Here is a 25,782-nt window from a genome sequence, read left to right as displayed (position 1 = left end):
GCCAATTTTGAGCAAAAAGTGCTTATTTTCCCCCTGTGGGTGCTGCCAAAAGATAAATACTTGGTGTAGGCAGAGGGAAGTCATTGGGATTGCTTTCTATAGATTTGCGCTTTATCTCCTCCAAATTTGGAGGTGGAAGCACCCCACTGCTTTGACCTGTATGAATCTTGTGCCTGGTATCTGGAACCCTTAGGGCGTCTGGATTTGCCCCTTTGAGCTCTGTCTGACACAGGAATGGACCAATTTTTTGTAGGCCAGTGTCTACTGAATCTTGGTGGCTGCACTTGTAAGAAGTCTTTGCATAAACTTAGCTTTGTCTTCCATTTTCTTTAAAACCACTTCTGCCTTAATACCAAACAGAGAATCATGCTGTAAAGGTGCATCTAGCAATTTAGCTTTAACATGATCAGGCAAATTTTGTTCCTTTAACCAGGCATGCCTCCTAATCACAGATCCCGTGGCCCTGCAGGAGGCCTCTAAGGAATCAAAACCACATTGCAAAGTATGCTTTCCAACTTGTTCAGCTGCATGCAATAATTCCTGCAATTCTTTATTTTCTGCACATTCTGAAATCCATTTTCTGTTTCAGCAATCCCATAACATGCTGTTGGTACTTAAGCATATGAAATTGACAGTTTAAGGCCCTGATTGCCAATGTTGCAGATGTATAAACTTTTTTTCCCCAATCTGTCCAGTGCTCTTGAATCTCTGTCAGAGGGGGTAGGAATTTTTGCTGTTGAGGCCTTAACCCCCTTTGGACCCTGTGAAATAGTTTCAGGATCAGCAGCAGGGTTTCTAAATAAAAATGTATGCGAGTCAGGGACCCTGTAATATCTGTCAGGCTTACTGAGAGCTGGAGGTAAGGAGTCAGGGGGTCAAGCTTGACTCCGAAAACACATCATCCACAATGTCTAAAACAGGGGGAATGGCTAAAGGCCTGTGCTGAGGGAGAAGAAGGAATTCCCTGAGCCTCTTTTTTTTGATTCTGAGAAGTCTTGACTCTGCCAGTGAAAATGCTCCCTCAAAGTATGCAAGGTTTCTCCAAATGAATAATCCTCAGGAGGACATGCAGATGGAATAGACTCCTCAGCATCAGAATCCTCATAGGGAGGTATAAATAATTCCTAATCAGAAGAGGAATCAGAAGAAATAGAAACCGGATCTGAAGGTTCATAATCAGTGTCTTGCCTAGGCCTCTTATCTTTAGGGGGATGGGTACCCCTGATCAAGGTAATGAGGTCTTCAGCCATTTTGATCATCTGCTTTTTAGGCATAAAGGCCTGTGCACGTGGCTCATGCATTGGTTTTTTAGTTTTAGAAGTTGCTTTTGTCTTTGTTTTTGCAGTTGTCGTCTGTTTGATATGCAAATGTTGAGGTCTGAATACACCCTCAAAAGCCGGTGCCTGCTCAGCGGCTCCGGACCCATCCGAGGGAGATAAATCCATCAGTCCAATATCTTGAGCATCTTGCGGCATGCCAGACTCCACATGGGTGTCGGTAGAGGCTGGCGACTCGAAGGTAGCGGGTATCAGGGGCTGCAAAAGCGCCTCACTGAGTGCTGGCGAGCCGGTGACTGGCTTAGGAGAAGCTTCGTCATCATTTCTGGATCTCCACTGCCTTTCTCTGTCCTTTTCTTTGTGTTTTTTATCTACTCTGGTAGGCGGATTGCTATCAGACGTCATTTCTGGGTAGTTAAATCTGTTTTCAAAATACTTTGATGCAAAAATATACTGACGCTTAATAGTGCGATGGTTAAATCTAGCACAAAACAGACAGCCAGGCACATTGTGATCAGGGCCTATGCAAGGAATACAGTACAAATGGAAATCCTTACGAGGTATTTGCTTCCCACAAGTAATACAATTATTAACTTTTTCTGACATCGGTAAAAAGCAAGAAAAAAGTTTCCCCAACGGGGTACTTAGATTTAGTGAAGACTTCGGTTCTGAAACACAAACTCGAATATTTCAGTAGTCCTCCAACTGGCACTTGTGAAATGCTTCTGCTTCGGGCACCGCACAGCAAGAAAGACTAAAGAAAATGGCGTCGGCTGCATGTTTTATACCCCTGACGACCTGAAGTCATGGAAGAGGAGACAGCAACCGAAGCAGGACCCAAGACTTTGGAATTCAGGCCGACTGTGGGCAACCTGCCAGCAGATTACCCAAATGTAATGACTGCAACAGTGAAACATGAAGAAAGTACAGTTGTGTACACCTACCATAAATGTAGATGTTCGAGTGTCTTCACTGTTGCAGTCATGACTGTAGGGTTCTCCCCTGCCGGCAGGCAGTCCCAGGTTGGCCAGTATCCCAAAGTCTGGGTCCGGCGTCGGCTGTTCAGCCATGCTCCCTGACGTCAGGGCGTCAGGAGTACAAAGCTGATAGCCGACGCCATCTTCTCCAGTTTTTCTTGCCCCAGATGTCAGGAGTCCCAAAATGAAAAAGGTCCCATAACCTTTGCAAATGCACCTCAGAAGAATGGTGAAATAAGGAAGTACATAAAAGTAAAAATAAGAGGGGACAGGAGGGAGGGAAACCCAGACTGCAACAGTGAAGACACTCGAACATCTACATTTATGGTAGGTGTACACAACTGTACTATGTTCATCGTGTTTCACTGTTGCAGTCATGACTGTAGGGTAGAATCCCAAAGCTGAAAGAAAGGGAGGAGGTCATAAAGAAGAAGGGGCGGCTAAAAGGCCCTGCAGGACTGCAGAGGCAAAGCCTGCCCTAGACTTAGAGTAGAGAGGTAGATTGTAGTGCTTAGAAAAAGTATGCACTGAACTCCAAGTTGCAGCTTCCAAAATATCTTTGGTGGGAAACTCCCTTGAGGAAGGCCGCAGAAGTGGCAGCAGCTCTGGTGGAATGAGACCGTATACTCCCTGGGATTTGCTTACCATGGTGTGACTAACAAAATCTGATTCCATGAGCAATCCATTTAGAAATGGTCTGTTTTGAAATGGCTTTACCTTGGGAATTTGAAGCATAAGAAACAAACAATTGTTCTGATTTTCTGATGTCCTTGGTTCTGTCCAGGTAAAAACGTAGTTGTCTGTGTACATCCAAGGAATGCAAGATCCTTTCCCCTTTATTTTGAGGAGTGAGGAAAAAAGTTGGCAAGTGGATAGTTTGATTTAAAGCCACTTTGGAAACCACCTTAGGCATGAAGGTAGGATTAGTACTCAAAGATACTCTATCTTGATGAAAAATAATATAAGGTTCCACAGCCATAAGAGCTTGTAACTCTGAAACTCTCCTGGCGGAGGTTAGGGCTAACAAGATAGCTGTCTTCCAAGATAAAAATTTGATGTCAGAAGAAGCAGCTGGCTCAAAAGGAGGCAAGGTTAGTTTTTCCAAAACATAGTTGAGATCCCAAGCAGGAATGGGAGGAGATCTAGGAGGTCTTAAGTTCTTAGCTCCTCTGAGAAACTATCTCATGAGTTGGTGGGAAAAGATGGGATTGTCTGTATTATAATGAGCAGAAATAGCAGAGGCATGTATCTTAATGGAAGAGAAAGAGAGACCCTTGTGTAAGAGATCTGACAAGTAAAGTAAGATTAAAGTAATGTTAGGAAGAAGAGGATCAGAATCCTGAGCCTGCATCCAAGAACAAAATCTTTTCCATTTTCCTGCATAAGATTTTCTAGTGCTAGGATGTCTAGCTTCTAAAATGACATCCATAACCTGCTTGGGTAGGAAGGAAGAAATCAAAGGCCCTGTATTAACCAGGTCACCAGGCTGAGAGTGCTGACATGGGAGTGTAGAACCTGACCCTGATGTTGGGACAGAAGGTTCGGAGACTGAGGTAAAACCCAAGGGGGCTCCAGACATAGGTTTGTTAGAGTTGGATACCAAAACTGTCGAGGCCAATTTGGAGCCAGCAAGATTATCATCTTGGGCTTGTCCTGTTTTATTTTCAATAAGACTCGTGCAAGAAGAGGAAGAGGCGGAAAGGCATATCCCAAGAGGTTCCTACAACTGAATGACAGGGCATCCACTTTCCAAGCTTCTCTGTGGAAAGCCCTGGTGCAAAAAGTTTGAAGTTGATGATTGAGATGGGATGCAAAGACGTCTATGTGAGGACATCCCCAGACTGCTGTTATCATCCTGAATATTTTGGTGTCCAGCATCCATTCGTGTGGATCCGAAAGGTTTCTGCTCAGACTGTCTGCCAGGAAGTTTTGTTTCCCTGGTAAAAACTGAGCTTGAAGATCCAGATTGTAAGCTAGAGCTGTGTTCCATAGATCCATGGCTAGTCTGCAAAGGGCGTAGGAATGAGATCCCCCTTGCTTGTTTATGTACCACATAACTGTGGTGTTGTCCGTCCGTATTAGTAGTTGACCTGGTTGTAAAAGATTCCTGAAGGCCAACAGAGCTTTCTGAACGGCTAATATTTCCTTTAAATTGATATGCAGGTGCTTCTGATCCTTTGTCCAAAGGCCCTGTAGACAGTTGCCCTGAAAATGGGCTCCCCAAGCATAATCCGAGGCGTCCGTGGTTAGAATCTGAGTGGCAGGAGGCAGACAGAAGGGTTTCTCCTTGTTTAGAGCACATGCCCTGGACCACCAAAGAAATTCCTTTTGAAGGCAAGGAAGGACGGTGATCAGTATGTCTAAACTGTGGCAATGCTGAGACCAAACACTTTTTAGGTACCACTGTATTTTCCTCATGTGTAGTCTTGCATATGGTACGAGAAGGATGCAGGAGGCCATGTAACCCAAAGCCTGCAGGAATTTCCTTGCAGATAGTTGAGTTAAAGTTGCCAGGGTTTTGAAAGTTGAGGCCAGCTGTAATTGTTTTTCGGATGTCAGAAATGCCATCTGGGTTGTGGAGTTTAGAAGGGCACCCAGAAAAGTTATCTGTTGTGATGGTGTCAAATTTGACTTTTTTATGTTTACAGAGAATCCCAGGAACTTGAGGAGGTTCTGTACAAATTTTAGATGCTGGAGTAAGACATCCTTGCTGTCTGCCTGAATTAGACAATCGTCCAGATAAGGGTAAATTTGAATTCCCTTGAGTCTGCAGTAAGCTACTACTGGAGCCAGGCATTTGGTGAAGACCCTGGGCGCAGTAGACAATCCAAAGGGCAGCGCAGAGAATTGAAAGTGCCTTGATCCGGCCTTGAACCTGAGGTATTTTCTGCACTCCTGCCTGATGGGAATGTATAAATATGCCTCCTTTAAATCCAAAGTTACCATCCATGCATCTTTGGACAGCATTGGAAGTAGTTGCTGTAGAGTAAGCATCTTGAATTTTGGAATCTCTAGAAAGGTGTTCAAGACCGACAGATCCAGAATGGGTCTCCATGAGTTTTGCTTCCTGGGGACTAGAAAGAGCCTTGAGTAAAAACCTTTTCCCATCTCTGAAAGTGGAACCAGTTCTATGGCATTCATACCAAACAGAGTTTCCACCTGGTTTAAGGCCTCCGTTCATTGATGTTTTGGAAGGTTTGGCCATCCGCTTGGCCTTGGCAAGGTATGAAAATGGAATTTGTAACCTCTCAAAACCACATCCAAAACCCACTTGTCTTGGGTTATTTGAGTCTAATTTTGATAAAAAAAGAGAGAGTATTCCTCCGAGAGGGGCTTCCAGGCAAGAAGTTCCTGAAGCCCAACAGAGGGAGTCATTGAGTTTGTTTCCTTTGAGATTGTGACCTGTCCTCTCCTCCCCTAGGAGTGGAAGCAGTCCACTGTCTTGGTCTATAAGCAGCTTGTGATTGAGGCCTCCCTCTGGAACATCTGTATCTACCCCTCTGAGGCCTGTCTGAAGTGGGAAAGGACCAATTTTTTGAAGGCCAATTCCTGCTAAATCTAGGAGGCTGTACTTGTAAGAAATCTTTAACTGTTTGCATGGATTTCGCCTTATCCTCCATCTTTTTAATCACCTCTTCAGCTTTCGATCCAAGCAAAACATTAGGCTGAATGGGAGCATCCAATAATTTTGCCTTTACCTGTTCAGGTAAATTTTGTTCCTTTAGCCATGCATGCCTCCTAATGACTGTGCCAGAGGCCGCAGCCCTACAAGAAGCCTCCAAGGCATCAAATCCACAGTGTAAACCATGCTTCCCAACCTGTTCAGTGGCATGCAATAAGTCATGTAATTCCTTATCATCTGCACAAGCAGAAATGGAAGTAAGCTTTTGTTTTAAGACAGACCATAGAAATTGCTGGTATTTAAACATATGAAACTGACAGTTTAAAGCCCTAATGGACAAAGTAGCAGAAGTGTACACCTTTTTGCCCCATCTTTCTAAGGATCGAGAATCCTTTTCAGTAGGAGAAGGATTTTTGGCAAAAGCGGCCTTAGCTCCCTTAGGACCCTGAGAAAAGGTTTCAGGGTCAGCAGAAGGGTTCTTGTATAAAAACTGATGGGAATCAGGAACCCTGTAATATCTATCAGGCTTTACAGGAGCAGGAGGAAAAGAGTCAGGGGTTAAGTTAGCCTCCGAAAAGGCATCATCCACAATATCCAAAACAGGAGGAATAGCCAGGGGTCTATGTTGGGGAAGAAGAAGAAATTCCCTCAGCCTTTTCTTGGATTCCGAATACTCCTCTCCTTCCCAGTGGAAATGTTCCCTCATTTCATGCAAAGTTCCCCCAAAAGAGAAATCCTCAGGGGGAGAAGCTGAAGGAATGGATTCTTCAGCGTCAGAATCCTCATAAGGAGGGAAAGAATATTCCTGATCAGAAGAAGAAACTGAAGAAACAGAAGCCTGATCAGAGGAATCATAAGAAACATCCTGCCTTGGCCTTTTGTCTGGTGGGGGATGAGAACCCCTAATCATAGTAAGTAAATCCTCCGCCATCTTGAGTAACTGTTTCTGTGACTTGGGAGCCGGTTCAGAAGAAGCCTGTGTAGAAGTCTTTGATTTTGAAGGAGTCTTTGCCTTTGTCTTTGCCTTTATTAGTAGCTGAGTAGGCCAGAAAACCCCTTCGGAAGCCGGTACCTGCACAGCGGCTCCGGACCCATCCGAAGGGGCATTGTCCGAAGGTCCTGCAACAGAAATATTTAAAGGCCTGGTTGGCTCCTCATGAGAGTCCGTTTCGGCTGTCGGTTCTGAAATGGCCGACGACAGGGGCTGCAAAAGCGCCTCACTGACTACGGCCGAACCTGAAGCTGGCTCCGCTTGTGCGCTATCATCCGATTTGGACCTCGGAGGCCTGTCTTTATCCTTGCGACGTTTGTGAACTCCGGTAGCAGGGACCGTATCCGACGACATTTTGTAGTTAAAGCGCCTACCGAAGTAATGAAAAGCAAAATCGTACCTTCGCTTAATTGTATGTTGATTGAATCTAGCACAAAACCGACAACTAGCTATGTCGTGGTCAGGGCCCAAGCAAGGAATACAGTAAAAATGAAAATCCTTATGAGGTATTTGCTTCCCACATGAAATACAATTATTAACTTTTTCTGACATCGGGGTGGAGCAAGAAAAAAGTTTCCCCAACGGGGTACTTACCTTTGAGTGGAGAAGAAAATCTTCGGACCGAAGTATATCAGTAAAATTCGTCAGGAGTCTGCCGACCGGCAATTGCGAACTGCTATCACTGCACGGCAAGAAAGACTGGAGAAGATGGCGTCGGCTATCAGCTTTGTACTCCTGACGCTCTGATGTCAGGGAGCATGGCTGAACAGCCGACGCCAGACCCAGACTTTGGGATTCTGGCCGACCGAGGACTGCCTGCCGGCAGGGGAGAACCCTACAGTCATGACTGCAACAGTGAAACACGATGAACATCATCAGAATTTACACACCTTTTCCAGCTCACAACTCCTTAACACCCAAGGAAGTTAACTGCACTCTTTTCAAGACACTGCAGTTTATTTTCAGTTTGTTAACAAGGTAAGTGGAATGGTCTAAAGACATTTACAGACACAAACTGGGCACAGTTATGCATAGCCAAGTATAGTAAAAAATTAAGTAAATCTTATACAGACATCCAAGGGCATTTACAGCAACTGCTACTTATAAGATAACAGTAAGCATACAATTTATACAGATACTTATAAAATGAAGGCAGCAATAGCTATTTACACACATGGAATTATTTGCAATTTATGCCATCATTAATTACATCAAGACAAGTATACAATTACCCTCATTTCTAAAGCATGAGCAGTTAACCAACGTGAGGACAAATATGTGACAGCATGCTCATAAAAGCTTACATTTTTTGCTTTACAAAACAACTGCTTAATCCGGAGCATGTTGTTCTTCTTTCGGCTTTTCCCGGCTAGGAGTCACCAAAGCGGAACTCCGGTCCGCTAATGATTGGCAGTAGATTTTTATGGTGCCGAGGTGCCAGCTCGACGCCCAACCTTCAACGAAGGCACGCCCATTCACGCATGTCTTTCGAACGCCACTCAGCCGTGGGAAGGACATGCAGACTCTACACAGAAGGCGCTCCAGTCGAGAATTGAATGGGAGAACCTCTTGCTGTGAGGCGACAAAGCTACCGCTGCACCACCGTGGCTTTGCTTAATCCTGAGCATAAATGTTACTATTCTTTCAGGACTTGGCATACAGATTTATTCTCCAGCTAGGTTTGCTGTGCAAGCCTCTGCAGTCCTAATTGTATCACCCACACAAAACTCAAGTTCCAAGAAGTTTGCCATAAATAAAAACAACTCATTTTGTAGCTCTGATGTGTACAACCTTTAAAAGGCTGTGCTCCCATGATTCTGCTTTAACTGCAAACTTGCTAGCACTATTCTGCAGTAAAACATATACAGGATATTCTCCATCATTTTAACATACAACTAATACTACTCCTAATCATACATTAATGGTCCAAGATTATCCCTCTAGCAAACATTCAGACGTCATTTTAGATGAACAGCTGACCACAAATGTTTATAGCAGAACTGGTATAGTAATATGTAAGCCTAATGTTTGGACACTACTTCACAAAGCAGTACTAACCTCATCATCAACCTCCTCTTCTTCCTCCTCACTGCTGTCTTCCCTGTCAGGTCGCCATGCTTCTCCCTCTTGGTCTGATAGGCTTTCCCCCACCACTTCTGGTTCAACGATTTGTCGATGCCTTGCAATTCTACAGATGAAATAAAGCTTTTTAGTGCTGAGTGGAATGGGGTAAAAGACAAACAGCTTGATGTGACTGAATAATTATAATAACCACTTATTTGTGATAAATGTGTGTGTACACATACGTATACATTAAATAAATATATACATATATATATATACACACACACATATATATATATATATATATATATATATATATGTATATATATATATGCACACACACATACATATATATATATATATATATATATATATATATATATATATATATACACACACATACATATATATATATATATATATATATATATATACACACACACACACACACACACACACACACACACACACACACACACACACACACCACTCAAAAATATATGGACCTACTTTGAAATCATGAATTACCATATGATCAAAATACAAAATCTTGAGATAAGAAAGCTGAAAAACCACATCACCATCACTGAAAGTTCAAAATGTTGCATGTCAAAATACCCAACAGGAAAGTGCAAACAGAACGTTCCTGCAGTCCACCAGAGCAAAACCACAATACAAAATGTCATACTTAAATGTCATACACTTAAAAATAACACTACTAAAACTGCATCTCCACACACGATTACAAAACAGCAACAATATACCATGTATCCTGTACAACTGACCCACCAAAAGCACAAAAACTCTTACCTAAATTAAACCCACCACCCAAAACTCCAGAACCAAACTATACCCCCTGCACTCTCCACATCCCTGCATATTAATTATACCAACTCCAAGAAAGTACAGTTGTGTACACTTAACATAAACGTAGATGCTTGAGTGTATTCACTGTTGCAGTCATCACATTTGGGTTATCTGCCTGCAGGTAGCCTTCAGTCGGCCTGAATACCAGAGTCTTGGGATTTCTGCATCGGATGCTGTTGCTTCTTCCATGACGTCAGGTCGTCAGGGGTATAAAACATGCAGCAGATGCCATAATATCAGTTTTTCTTGCCTCAGTTGTCAGGAGCCCCCAAAATAGGAAGCAATTACATGGTATGGAACACCCCCAGCAAAAAGCAAACACCAATGATATAAAAAAAAATTCCAAACAAAAAAGACAGGTAAGCAGTAAAGAGAAGTCAGGGGCTGGAGGTAGGGTAACCAGGACTGCAACAGTGAATACACTTTAACATCTACATTTATGGTAAATGTACACAACTGTACTATGTTCTTCATGTTTCACTGTTGCAGTCATCACACTTGGGTTGATTCCCAAAGCTCAGGATGGGTGGAGGTAGTTAAGAAGCATTAGGGCTGGCAATCAGGCCCTGTAAGACTGCTGTGGCAAATCGAGCTCTGGATTTAGAAAAGATAAGCAAGTGGTAATGCTTGGTGAAAGTGTGTACAGAGCTCCAGGCTGCAGCTTCCAGGATGTCCCTGGTAGGGACTCCCCTGAGAAATGCTGTAGAAGTTGATGTAGCCCTAGTGGAATATGCTCTGATCCACTGTGGGGTAGGTTCCCATGGTGTTTGTAGCAGAAATGGATGCCGTGTGCTATCCATTTAGAAATGGTTTGCTTTGAAATGGCCTTGCCCTCTGCCCCTGCAACAAAGCTGACTATCAGCTAGTCAGATTTTCTGAGAGGCTTAGTCCTGTCCAGATAGAGCCTAACCTGGCTGTGCATGTCCAGGGAGTGCAGGATCCTTTCCCCTTTATTCTGAGGATTAGGGTAAAAAGTTGGCAAATGAATGGATTGGTTTAAAGCCACACTATATACCACCTTGAGCATAAATGATGGGTTAGTCCTGAGGGATACCCTGTCTGCATGGAAGATAATGAAGGGCTCCACGGCCATAAGGGCCTGCAATTCAGACACTCTTCTTGCTGAAGTGATGGCTAGAAGTAAAGCTGTTTTCCATGAGTGGCTTTTTAACTCTGCTGTAGCAGCAGGTTCAAAGGGCGGAACCGTGAGCTTTTCCAATACAAGATTAAGGTCGCCGGCTGGAGTGGGAGCTCTCCTGAAGGGGTCTTAAATCTCAGGAACTGTTTGACCAGAGGATGTGAGAAGAGTAGTGGCTCAGTATTATAATAAGCTGAGATGGCAGAGGCATGAACCTTAATTGAAGAGAAGGATAGGCCTTTGTGCAGCATTTCTGTTAAGTAATCTAGTATATGAGGTAAGCTGGGCACAGCTGTGTCCATTCCCTGAGACTGGCTCCAGGAACAGTATCTTTTCCACTTTTCCGAATAGGATTTTCTACTACTAGGCCTCCTTGCCTCAATTGCTTCAAGAATGACATCTAGCACCTCTTACTGAGAGTTGCTGGTGATGAGTTCAGGGGGATGAGCCAGGCTGCTAGGTTCAGGGTCTGCAGCTGAGGGTGCAAAATCTGGCCCTCCTGCTGGGACAGTTGGGAAGGGGTCTGAGGCAGGTATCATGGTGGCACTACTGTCAGACTGCACAAAAGAGGGTACCAGTGCTGGAGTGGCCAGTCTGGTGCAATCAGGATTGTCCTTGGCTTGTCCTGTTTGATCTTTAGTAGAACCTTCGAGAGGAGGGGCAGAGGGGGAAAGGCATAGATTGAGAGGCTTTACCACGTAAAGGACAGGGCATCCACTTTCCAAGCTTGGCTGTGGGGCATTCTGGTGCAATATTTGCTCAACTGATAGTTCTGAGGGGCAGCAAAGAGGTCCACCTCTGGTGCCCCCCACCTGTTCCTCAAAAGCTTGAATATTTTGGGTTTGAATTTCCACTCGTGTGGGTCCATGAGATTTCTGCTCAAGTTGTCTGCCAGTGAATTTATTTTGCCTGGCAGGAATTGAACATGCAGGTGCACTTGGTTGCTCAAGGCTGTGTTCCACAGAGCCATGGCTAATCTGCAGAGTGGGTAGGAATGGGTTCCCCCCTGCTTAAGTACCCCATAACTGTGGTGTTGTCTATCTTTAGCAATAGTTGCCCTGGAAAAATAAGGCCTTTGAAGGCTGTCAGAGCATTCTGTACAGCTAACGTTTATTTTTGATTGATATGCAGGTGCATTTGCTTTGGGCTCCATTTGCCTTGAATGCATTGCCCTGCCATGTGAGCCCCCCCATGCATAGTCTGATGCATCTGTTAGGGCTTGGGCGGCAGGGGGTTGAGTGAAAGGGAGTCCCTTGTTGTGGCAGCAGGCCTCTGCCCAACAAAGGAGCTCTGTCCTAAGGCAAGGAATGATAGGAATCATTGTTTCCGGGTCCTGAGAATGTTGACACCAGAGACTCAAGTACCACTGAAGTTTCCTCATATGTAGTCTTGCATATGGAATTAGTAGAATGCAAGAGGCCATGAACCCTAGGGCTTGCAGTATTTTTCTTGCAGACAGCTGGGTTTGGTTGGCCAGTAGACTGTAGTAGCTTGTCAAATAAATGTGTTTTTATGGAGTAAGGAATGCCATCTGGGAAGCTGTGTTCAAGCTTGCTCCCAGGAATACAATCTGTTGGCTGGGTACCAGATGTGATTTCTTTTTGTTAATGGTGTACCCCAGTGAAGTTAGAAGTCTCTACAAATGTCAGGTGCTGCAGTAGTAATTCTGACTGTCCGTCTGACTCGGGCAATCATCCAAGTATAGGTAAATTTGAATTCTTTTCTGTCGGCAATATGCAATGGCTGGAGCTAGAAATTTTGTGAACACCCTGGGCACAACAGGTAAGCCAAAGGGAAGTGCAGAGAACTGATAGTGCACAGAGCTTGCTCTGAAATGTAGGTATTTCCTGCAAGATTCCCTAATGGGGATGTGCAGCTAAGCTTCTTTTAAGTCTAGGGTTGCTAGCCAGGAGAGTAAGCATTTTGAATTTTGGAACCACCAGAAAGGTGTTGAGAATAGACAGATCCAGGATAGGACGCCAAGAGTTTTCTTTTCTGGGTACCAGAAATAGTCTGGAATAAAAGCCTTGTCCCCTTTGTTCTGCTGGGACAGGTTGAATAGCCTTGATAGTGAGAAGATAAAGTACTTGCTTTGGGGCCTCTGCCCACTGGTTTGGGGAGAGGTCTGGCCATCCGCTTGGGGTTGGGAGTGAGTGAAAGTGGAATCTGTATCCCTGGGGAACAATGTTTAAGACCCATCTGTCCTGGGTAATGTACTCCCAGATTTTGGCATGCAGAGTAAGTTTCCCTCCTAAAGGTGCAAGTACTTGGGCAAGGCTTGGAAAAGTTAAGGATAAGTCATAGTGAGATTTTACCATAGGATGGAGGCTAAACTACTCCCTGTTTTGGACGTGGGAGCACACCATTACTTAAATCTGTGCATACCCTGAGACTGTAGTCTTGGTGGTCTGCTGCCCATGAGTTTGGACTGAGAAGGTCTGGGAGGGACTGGAAAAAGACCAGTTTTTAGAAGGCCAATGCCTGCTGAAACTAGGTGGCTGTACTTGTAAGAAATCTTTAACAGTTTGCATAAATTTAGCTTTTTCCTCCATCCTTTTGAGGACGACTTCTGCTTTATTGCCAAATAGACATTCTTGGTTTAATGGTGCATCTAGTAATTTTGCTTTGGCAAGATTTGTTCCTTAAGCCAAGCATGCCTTCTAAGAACAGACCCAGTGACAGCAGCCCTGCAACATGCATATAAGGCATCAAAACCACACTGCAGAGTATGCTGACCAACTTGGTTAGCAGAATGCATTAATTCTTGTAAATCTTTATGTTATGCACAATCAGGAATCAACATCATTTTCTGTTTGATTAGTTCCATAATAAGCTGCTGATACTTTAACATATGAAACTGGCAATTTAAAGCCCTGATGGCAAAAGTAGCAGAGGTGTATGCCCTTCTTACCCAATCTGTCTAAAGCCCTAGAATCCCTATCCGAAGGGGTAGGATTTTTGGCTGTTGTAGCCTTAATGCCTTTAGGTCCCTGGGAGATGATCTCTGGATCTTCAGCAGGATTCTTAGAGGAATTTGTGGAGTCAGGTACTCTATAGTACCTGTCAGGTTTCCTGGGAGCTGGAGGTAAAGTATCAGGGGTAAGGCTGGATTCCAAGAAGACATCTAACATCATCTACAATTTCCAGAACAGGAGGGATAGCTAGAGGCCTGTGCTGAGGCAAGTTTAAAAATTCTGAGTCTCTTTTTGGACTGAGAGTAGTCCTGACTCTCCCAGCGGAAATGCTCTCTAAGGGTATGCAGGGTTTCACCAAAAGAAAAATCTTCTGGTGGGGAGGCAGAGGGAATGGAATCCTCTGCATCAGAATCCTCATAAGTAGGTAAGGGTATGTCCTGGTAATCAGAAGGATCAGAGTTATCAGACTCCTAATCTGAAGAATCAGAAGGAAAATTACTTCTTCGTCTTTTTGAGGGGGAAGGCTGACTTCCCCTAATTAAAGTAATAAGGTCTTCAGCCATTCTAAGCATTTGTTTTTGTGGCATGTGGGCCTAAGAATGCACTTTGTTCGTCTGTTTCCTAGGCGTAGTGCGAGAAATTCGGTATTTTTGGTATGAAACAAAGTCGTCTGTTTAATATGAAAATTGGAAGGCCTGAATAAACCCTCAGAAGCCAGTGCCTGCACAGCGGCTCCGGACCCATCCAAAGTAAAGACATCCGCAGGTTCCATAGTCGAAGAAGTATCTCACGGCATACCGGACTTTGAATGGGTCTCAGTAGAGGCCTGTGAATCTGTAGAAGCGGGCATCAGGGGCAGCGAAAGTGCCTCACTGAGTACCAGCAGACTGGCGACTAGCTTAATGGTAGCGTCATCGGCAGTTTTGGACCCATGCGGTCTGTCTCTGTCTTTATCCTTACTTTTTTTGGAATATCAGTAGTCAGATGGCTTACCGAAGCCATTTCGGAACACGGAGATGGAGAGTGAAAGAATTTAGTGACAAAAATAGCCAGACGACGAATAGTTTGGGCGTTGAACAAGGCACAAAACCGACAGTGAGGGACGTCATGGTCTGGGCCTAAACAGGTGACGCAGTAAGAATGGAAAATCTCTGTGAGGTATTTACTTTCCACAGGCAAGACCATTATTAATTTTTTTCTGACATCGGTTAGAGCAAGAAAAAAGGATCCCCAAAGGGGTACTTTTCTTTTAGAAGACTTCAAGTCTGAAACTCGAAAAACGAAAATTTCAGGAGACGGCTGACCAGCACTTGCAAACCGCTTCTGCTTCAGTCACCGCACGGCAAGCAAGACTGATGTAATGGCGTCGGCTTCATGTTTTATACCCCTGATGACCTGACGTCATGGAAGAAGCAACAGCATTCGACGCAGAAATCCCAAGACTCTGGTATTCAGGCCGACTGAGGGCTGCCTGCAGGCAGATAACCCAAATGTGATGACTGAAACAGTGAACACGAAGAACATTGCACTATGGTGCATAAAAGTGTAAACAACAACAACACAACCAGCATTAAACCTAATGAAAATATCCTACTAATATATTCTCTCAGTCTTCTTACAGACAGTTTAAACCTACCTTCACAGCTGCAACAACTCCAGTAACATCAGTCATATTTCCTTAACTTTAACAAAAATCTTAAAGTGATAGCATCATTCTACACTACTGCTACTTTAACTACATGCATTTTGGTAACATGACATTTGACTTTCTACACTTTCAGTGAACTGAAACTCTAGCATTTTTATCTTGAGATTCTGAGTTTCGATTATATGGTAATTTGTGATTTAAAAGTAAGCCCATTATACATATAAACACACACACATACACACACACACACACACACACACACACATTACACACATATATATATATATATATATATATATATATATATATATATATATATATGGTCTACTTTATTAACTCGAACGTTCAAAAGTTCAAATGCATAAAGATCGACACATATGCATCAAACTCTTAAACGTTCGAAAATTAATAAAGAAAAAAATTACAGGGAAAAAAAAAAGATGTAGGCAGGGGGGCAAGCCCTCCTGCACCCCCCATACCCACCCCGCTACTTAAATATACCAACTCCGAGATCACACTACAGTGAATTAAACAGAAATCTCCACCTACGGAGATATCCGTTTACAGTTTTCGATGGCTTGCACTTCCAATGCATATGGTTCGATCCATATGTATTCGCGGTTGTACGCTTTCACGTAAATAAAGTAGACCCTATATATATATATATATATATATATATATATATATATATATATATATACACATATTTATTTACACAAACACATTTATATATAGATTTATAGATATAGATATATACACACACACACATTGTGTATATATATATATATATATATATATATATATATACACACACACACACACTATGTATACGTATATATATATATATATATATATATATATATAAAATGTGTGTATATATTATATACACGGATTATATACACACAATGTATGTATGTATGTATATGTAAAATACACACACACACACACACACACATGTACGTGTTATTATACATGCATCTATTCACACACAAGCATTATTACACTGTCAAGTGCAGGCGAGTGTATCAGCAGGGTCACTTAATGGGCAGGGACAAAGATTTAAACATTTTTTAAAAGAAATTATATTCCATTTTTATGAAATCAAAGCCAAGAGTAAGACCCATGATTTTTGAACCCCTTGTAATTTTTAATGTAGCTACATAACACTGTACAATTAAAAGATACAGGATTAAAATGAGCAAGCTGACAGTAAAACTAGCAGTAAATATAAGAAAAAAATACAAATTATGGTCAATCAGTGATTCTGCCTAAAATGACAAATTCCATGAAACGTTAATGTTTTTCAAAACAAGATAGCTCAAATTCAGACTTTACCATGGGAAATGAGTGGGGACAGACTCCAGAGGTCATTTCTGGACTAGGGCATTCTCATAGCAAGACTTAATTAACACCTGTAGTGCATCAGCAGAAAATGTCTGAGTTTTATCACCAAACTCTGGCCTTCCCTAGAATATATCTGGCTAGCTTATTCCCACACTTTAACGGCATCTTGAAATAAGGGACAAGACTGAATTTCTCCCAGTCTCCTGAAGAGGGAAGCCATAGCCATGCTGCACAAGTGGAAGGCTTGGAAAATCAAAAGGACTGCACTTATCATTAAAACCTAATATGCCTCAGAAGATACTTGGATAGTCTAAAACATTTGCCCATTTTAATGCCTCCCCTTTCCACCCATGGGAAGAGTCACCCAATGAAGCTACTGCCAAAGGAGTGGGTAACAAAAAAGGATAACTTTGGTAAAAGCCAGAAACTGCATCAACCACTTGGTGGTGGTGGGGGCAGGAAAGATCTTGCATTTCTTTGACATCTGATTTGGAGAAGACACTGGGTCAGACATGAGACAACTGTACTTAGTGTCTACTGTAACACTTGTGGGGAGCTTGGTGTGAGAACCATAAGGATGAATGGCACCATTAACAACCAGACACCAAGATAAGCATCTCCTTTTTAACTGGAGCTCTGATCCCTCAATGTTATATACATTTACAAAAAAAACTAACTAAATATACAAAAGCCATGTAACTTTTACACAGAACATGGCTTCCCGTAGCACTGAACACTAAAATAGGCAATAAGTATTCAGAATATGGCAAGCTCTTAAATAAGGGTTCCAAGCCTCAGTTGATGTTTACAGTCATTAACAGCATTGGGCAATATTTAATTCAAGATCACTACCCAGACAAACACTAAGTTCATTCAGGGACCGAAACAGCTTTGACATGCAACTTAAGTTTACTAGAATCTGTTTCTGGACTGGATACTGTAAGCAGAAGTCTCTTGAGACAACTTCTTCAGCATAGCCTCGCTATCGCTCAATGGTTTCCAGATACGGAGACACATCTAGTGATTTCAGGAGCTTATGTTAATTCCTCCTATATAACTGTACCTCATCACCATGTATGATCTTGACAGAGAAGAATGTGCAATAAACAGAAGTTAGCTGCTTAAAATAACTCTGGAACCTCATCTCAACACCATCAACTTCAAGTTCTTTGCTTCACCAAGTGTTCAAATTCTAATTCCTTCTCTACTTCAATTATTCATCTGTCCACCATCTTGTCAAAGGCAGAGTTTGCTGCATACTCTCTAAATGAGGAAGGTACAGTGAAAGAATAGGAAGGGTTCAGTAGGTCCATTTAGAGAAGAGAACTCTGCTAACTTGAGAGGGGGGAGGACGGCAGGTTGTTGAAGTAGACGGACAGTGAATGACAAGTATCCAGCATTCTTGGAAGTATGTAACTTCTATCATGTGTCATTCCACCAGTCCTTCTGAACTTATCAGACAGAATCCCAAGATACATCCCCCGTGGAATTGTGGCAGGATGTCCTTCAGAATGGTAGCTCCAAAGAAAAATCTTGCTCTGGAGATAATTTGTCTTCATTGCATATCTTTTTCTAAGCATTACAAACTTGCTGCCACACTAATGTCATCCACTGAAGAGTTGAAGGCCATAGTAAATGCTGCTGCAACCCATGTTTAGTGGGCCTTTGGTTTCACTGGTAAGGTCTTATTTTCTTGCTGTAGTTCCCGATTCTACTGATCTCCTCTGCTCCTAGGGCAGTGTCTATTAAAGGACCATCCTCCTGTCGTTGCCTCCACTGTCTGAAAAATAGTCAAAAGGGAATGTTAGGATTTCTTGAACCACAGTGACTTTGGACCCGTTTTCTACTGAAGGGTCTTTGAGGGGCCTCACACTTAACTTCCAGGGCAGATGGCATTTTGTCTTCCATTTCACTCTTCAGTAGCTTCTACCGACTTTGGGCCACCAGTGAAGGAGGCCTTAAAGGCGGTCAACAAAAATTGCATAAACAAAACCAGCAAGGAGCCTGACAACATTCCTGCTGCTCTAACACTCCAACAACTCTATTATTTACAAGCCTCAAGGAAAGATTAGATACAGTGAGCACATGGCCACCTGAGACTCTAGCAGTTTCCTAGACTCAGATGTGGTGAGCTTTCTCATAGAACTCCAAGGCTTGCTTGGTTAGGTCTCTGGAAGCATGTAATCTATATGTAAAGTTTAATGTCTTCAGGGCAAACATGCCCAAAGCATAAGATTATTTTCTTGTTCTGTCCATCAACACCAACTCCTTCTTTGGAGGATGGTCAGCTATACTATTGCATTGCTCTCTTGGTGGACTCTCTTAAACAGGAGTCCACCAGAAAGCCCTTACTCCAGTGTTGTCTAGGTGGTTATCTGGGTTATATAGTATTGACTTCGCAACAGGCCCCTGGTATGCCATGCCACGCCACCCTGTTACCTGATCCATCGTGCAATCACTACGGGGTACCACCAAGGTGGTAGAGGGGATAGATGAAGGCTTCAAATAGCACCACCTTATCCAAGAAGAGGGATCTGTGGGACAAGAGCCCCTCTGATGCATAAATTCAAGGATTCTGCAAAACCTGGCATATTCACAAGGAGATTATGGGGACCCTTCCCTTCATCCAAGTCAATGTGAGGGATTCCACTGGGAAGTTGATGTTCCTCAATTTGAACACGGATTATAAGGGTGGATCTTAGTGGGGAGTATTCCAAATCACCTGAAAACTCAATGGGAGTAAAGACTTTGTGTCAGCTCTGTCATTAGGAAAGATGATGAAACAATGAAGGAGCAACGTGAAAGCATGCCTAGGAGTGGATCACTAGTCAAAGGAGCTACTCTAACCTTTTCTGATCTTGAAAATTTCAAAAGATGATCAAAAATCTGTCAGCAACATAGACCTCCAAACCAGTACCATACGTCTCCACAGAAGGGAAAGTTAATAGCACTAAGGAAGGAGGCACTAACAATGAGATCAGAACAAATACCTCAAAACAGTAAGAATTTAGAAAATGAAAAAAAAGCACAGAACAACTCTGAACAAAGGACTCTGCAGAGAGTCCAGTAAAAACCCATAGACTAAGCCATTCTTAACAGGACAGTAGGTCAGATGAGTGAAGGTCAGTACCAGAAAACACAAATCCAGTCAAGACCTACAAGGCTCAATACCTCAAATACTAAGAATCTAGAAAATGAAAAAAAAAACATAACTCTGAACAAAGGACTGTGCAGAGAGTCCAGTAAAAAATACATAGACTCAGCCATTCTTAACAGGACAGTAGGTCAGACGAGGTTAGTACCAGAAAACCCAAACCAGTGAAAGACCTACGAGGCGCCGGGAAAGACAACAGCTGCTAGACCTCTGGTGTTGAAAACATGGCCTAGGAAAGAAGCATGTGTAGGATAGGATGGCCCAACCAGGAAATAGAGGGGAATGGCATGGTAACCAATTTAATTTGTACATTTACAAAGGCCCTCATGACATCCTACATCACTCAAATTTTGAGCCTTTCAAGAAGGATAAAGAAGAATTAATGGAGAACATAAAATGGTGGGCAGGAAGGAAGAAAACTGTGGAGCTCTTTTGAAAACTTTGAGCAGCTGCTCATTGAAAAACAGCGATTAGAGATGAATACAGTCTCCCTGTGGGAGGGGCCTGACAGAAGACAGAGAAGGTACAGATGAGATGGCTGCCCTAGGTGCCAGTGGAGTTAAGTTCAGGAGAAAGTCTTGAACCCTTGGCTTTCCTTTGTCTCTTTCATCCCTCTCCTTCTGTTCCTCTCTCTCTAGCTTGTCTTTGTCAATGCCTTTCTCATTTCCCTTGCCTTTGACTCAGTGGATGAAGGGAACAATCCCTCCAGCATTAGCTTGTTTTTTCACCATTTCTGAATTAAATGTGGGCCAGAGTTCATATAAATTTCAAAAGGCCATCTATAAGTGTTCTAGCCCCAGGTATACCATGCAGTAGCCATGGGTACTCTGGGGCATAACTGTATGGTTGCATTACTCAAATTTCTTGAAGTCCTTGTCCATTTAACATAGCTAAATTATAGCAATACACAGAATGCACAATAACAGCATCACCACAAGAATGATCTCTACAGAAAAGTACCCCAAGCACTACGTAAACTATTATGAAAAGGAAAAATGTGTTAAGCAAGAAGGAAGTGAAAAGACTTGTGCATCTGTCACTAAAACGGGAAGCAGCCAAGGCATAGCAATCAACTTTTTTTAATTCAATTGGAATAAAAAGGTATTAAAAAGAATAGGAAAGAATCATAAGAAAACTGGATGGAAAAGAACTAATCGGAAGTGAAGAAAATTGGAAAATGTATGAGGTATTTGTTAGAGTACATATGAATTCCCATGAACTACCCAAGTACTGAAATTCCTGGCTAGAAAATAATGCACTGTTATTAGACACTACTGCTATAGTAATATTCCAAGTCTAGAAAAAACACAGACTCTGTTGTGGTACTGCATACCTGAGCAATCTCAGTGCACTTAAAATACTAAGCCACACAAAAAAAGTTGAAATTGTTGTACTGAAACAAATCAGCATCTAACTTTAACCACAGCACTGAATGGAAAAGTATGTTATGGTACTTAAGCAGGGACACAGAATATTAAGTGAAATTGGCTGCTTCTGAATCTGTTTCCGTAATACGCCACTTATTCCACAGATATTAATTTGTTCTACATGTAGACATGTTCAGCCAATACAAGTGTCACATGCCCTTTCTTTGCACTTTATTATATCTTAGTGCAAACTGTGCAGCTGCATCAGCATTTGATTAAATAGCTCCAACTGGATAATCACCACCCCTAAACACAAGTCCTTATGTGCATAAAATCTCCAAGTGGAAAGCATTTCTAGAGTAAACAATCCAACTGCTTGACTCCTTCTGGCTATTCTGATATGACATCTCATAGCAACTGCAGCTTTAAGCCATCTTTATATATGCCTTCAGCCTTGCAATTTCACACTGATCAAAGATCATCGTGATGCAATCCATAAAACCTCTAGATCTTTCTACAAAATGCTTTTTGAAATCATTAAATAATGTTCTGCTGACAGTATCTGCAATGTACACAATCTTCTCTAACCTATACTGTACTTAACATCCTTTGCTTTGTGTACATCATTTTTAAAATATTCTGAAGTGGTCTGTAGTCAGATTCTACTACAGTACTTTCCCATATATGTATTCGTGAACTTCTAACATCCAAAGACTACTGCTAGCATTTCTTTCTCAATTTGTGCTTAGCATGTCTGCTCATCATTCACAGCCTTTGAAGCACAGGCAACTGTAATGCACCTTACCCTTTTTGGTTTTCATCAACTTGTAGGGCTGATGGTCATGGCATGTCTAACTATTTCAGAGTTGGTGCCATGGTTATGACACATACTTTAGAGAAGTTATGTCCAGACAGCATTTGGTTTTGTGAACTGTCCAATTCTGCAATCTCAGCCCGTCCAACAAAATGATTAGTTATCCATAATGTCCCTGCTCTGTAACACCCTCAGGTAGAATGCCATCAATAAACACAGGCTAGTCCATCCCTGAACTAGGTTTGATAAAGCTCTGTGAAGTCTGGTGTCAATGTGCTCCCAAAAGGTAGCCTCAAGAATCTTTATCCGCCAACAGGAATATTACAAATGCACGGAATTTGAAAATGACTTCAACCAACCTGATGTGCCAAAACCTAAAAGTACTACAAAGAACCTGACATTAAGCATACTTGCTAATACTGTAATGGTCTGAAATGAACATTTTTCCTTTTGATCCATTTACGATTTTCTGAATCAATGCAAATTCTGACCTTAACCTATCACTAAACTATTCATGAATTCCACTGTTGCTGCCAACTACTTCTAATGACTCTATACATGTTAATTCTTGCACAGTTTTAGCCATACACCCACAATGGCTAATCTTCGTGGACCAGGAATCACAGGAACCACCTCAACTGTTAACTTCATGTAGCACTCAGCCTGCAAAAAAGAGATCATCATACGTATTCTGCACTTACCTGCTCTTTTGTACATCTTGCTGCTGCACTCTTTTTATATTTAAGACACTGGAAGTTAACCTGGTAATTACCTCAGCAGAGTTTACAAATTTGATTTTTAGCTTTGCAGTGCTTCACTTCATGTCAACAGTGAGTCACTAATGCTTGTGGTTTCCAACTACTTATTTATTTACAAGCATCATTCTGGTTGGCATGAAGTCATCTGCAGTTTCATTTTTCTTTCATTTTTATTACTTTCAGCAATTCTAGGCTTCACGTTCACATACTTTAGGAACTGAATTTTGTAAAATTAAAATTTCACATGTAATGTTCTGAATTTATTTACCAGGCAGGTTACTTACAACTGGCTGTTTCCAATGTTAACTCTGCTACCTTCAGCCTATCCTTGATAACTTTCCAGAAGACTACTCTGCTTCCTTAAGTGATTTGGCTGAATGACCAAATTCACACAGTTATGCTCCACGTTAAAGCTCAGCAACAGAAGCCTCCAGTCGCATGAACCCCTTGATTTCTAGTGAAAAAAATAATGCCTTTCATACATTAGGCTCCTTTTTGGTTCCCAGCATGCCTGAAACTTATTTTAGTACTGTAATTTTGTCTTTTGACTCCTCTTTACAGGTAAACATACTGAATAAGTTAATGGTGTCCTCATCTGTGACATGAAACAGTGCAATCATTTGGAACCCTTCTGGCTTGTTCACAAGGTCATTTATAACAAGACAAATGCTAAACTCAGATTCCAGGGTCTTCCATTTTCATATATTTTCTCCAGCAAAACCAGAGGTGCTGATGGTTGTAGGGTTTCTATCACAAGCCAAAATTTCATGAAATGAAATACTAGTGTGTCAATGTAGTACAAAAATGCAAGGAGGACAGACACAGTGACTATGCGGTGAAATACAAACTTTCTGAGAGACCTCTTCAAAAATACGAAAAACAAGACTAATGTCAGAGCAAACACAATGAAGGGCTTACTTGTTCCAAGTCTTTCACATGCATTATGTTGGCCTAATCTGGTGGTGCACCCAAGCAGCTGCCTTTTACTAGGCCATAAAACAGCACAATGATCAACACGCTAAAACCCAAATAAAAACAGTATTTAAAAGCCACTTACTTCAGCTTCTTCTACCATCACATTAGATCTGTAAAGAAGGCTTTGTTACAGCAAAACTACTGAAGAGGCTAACTGGCTACCTGTGAAACAATGTGCTGACCCTTCTTCTAGTCTCTTAGCTGATTAAACTTCAAGAATAGGACCTTCCCTCAACTAGTCTCCAGACCAGAGTTGCAGCAACATACAACCTTATAAGTCTTAATTTCAGGTCCTCTCCTCCAAACCTGGCACAAACTAGGCTTTACTGCACAAACAATGCTTTCTCAGCCCTTGGTCCCAAACCATGGGAAGTTCACCCTTTTCTTAAAGATCATTAATTTTACCCCATTTTGCAATTATAGCAATAAAGCACATTACAACACTGAAGGAAAATTCTGTTGTTCTTTCTCTATATAGTCATACAAATGAACATCTTCCTACCTTTCCTGCCTCCACTTACATTGTTCAGACTCTGCTTTTTACTTGTGATTCTTTCAGCATAATAACTGCATGCACATATTGTGTTTTGTCAGTCACTATTGCTATATATCTATTGTTTTTACACCCTTAAGCTAACCCTTGATATTCACTTGGTATACAAGTTCACACTGTGTTTTATCATTCACTCTGTATACAACATTCTTAATTTATTCTGTTGTCCCATGGGCTGAGACTGAAATAGGTCCAATGTGATCAGTGCTCTACCAAATCAAGTTCAAAATTAATAAAAAAAAAAAAAACTTGTAAATTGGCACACACAGAAATACAAAAGACATGCAAATACTTCAATTCTTTATGGAAAGCCCCACACCCAGGTCACAAGACTCACATCAGAGCTTATTAGCTATTAAAGTTACAGTGCCACTCACACACCCTGTAGGCAAAGATGGCAGCAAACTAAGAAAACCTAAGTAGCTGAATGATTGACTAAGGCGCTTCTGTGACTGCAAAATAACTGCACCAATTACCAGCTTTAAGAATGTAGTATGCAAGGTAAGATGGGGCAAGAACCAAAGAAGCTGTGCAATATATTATCCTAAGACAAATCAATATATTAGTCTAAGTCAAGGTTGGCAGAAAAGGACAGGTAAAAAAAATGTTCTGTTGAGAAAAAAGTGACTGCATTGTTAAATTCAGTTTCCTTATTCACAATTTAAGGTGTTGTCATACCTTTCCTCCACATCCTCTACTACTCTGTTTTTGAGACGGCGGAGACGAGGGTCATTGACAGCCTCCTCATCAGGAGATTCTTCTGCCTCAGCTTCCTGCTCTTTTCCCTTCTTAATGAATTGAAAATCTTCCTCATCTTCATCAGAGGATTCTAGAGGGGCATAATCAGGCCTCTTCCCAGAAACATACCTTTTCACTTTTACTTTTTCCATAGAAATCTCACCTGAAAGTGGGAGAAGAAACAGAGAGCAATGAGAAGGCCATATTAAAAAATAAATAAATAAATAAAACCAGAGACTGAAATGTCACTGGTTTACTTTTTGAATGGTGCAAGATAAGTTCCAAGACAGCTTTCTACAAACCACAATGCAAGACAGGCACTGATGGATCACTGATCTTGAGCCTTCAGTTAGATGATCTAGTGAGACTTCCACAATAACAATCATAACTGCAGCATTACTAGATCATTTAAAATGATGCTACCACAAAACACAGCTGCCCAGTCTTGAGCCTACACTTGGTTTCCACAGATCAACAATCTTATCTGATGAATTACTAAATGATTCAAAATGATGTCATATGTCCCCACTCTGGGCCAATACTCAAGGAGCATGAATCCTCACCATTGATACTGGAGAGG

General features: G+C 41.9%; 1 protein-coding gene across 1 annotated transcript in view; it reads right to left on the bottom strand.

Moving 5' to 3' along the window:
• Window positions 1-25,782, bottom strand: part of MFAP1 (microfibril associated protein 1) — a 637,732-nt gene that overhangs the window by 556,385 nt on the left and 55,565 nt on the right. The window contains exons 2-3 of the mRNA XM_044077701.1: window positions 25,143-25,365; window positions 8,926-9,055 (exon numbers count right to left, since the gene is read on the bottom strand). Of these exons, the coding sequence (XP_043933636.1) occupies window positions 8,926-9,055; window positions 25,143-25,365 (353 nt within the window). The remainder of the gene's footprint in view (window positions 1-8,925; window positions 9,056-25,142; window positions 25,366-25,782) is intronic.

Source organism: Protopterus annectens, chromosome 7.part0 (genome assembly GCF_019279795.1).
Source record: "Protopterus annectens isolate FY-2018-M chromosome 7.part0, PAN1.0, whole genome shotgun sequence".
Taxonomy (NCBI): Eukaryota; Metazoa; Chordata; order Ceratodontiformes; family Protopteridae; genus Protopterus; species Protopterus annectens.
This window is presented reverse-complemented; position numbering and strand designations above follow the sequence as displayed.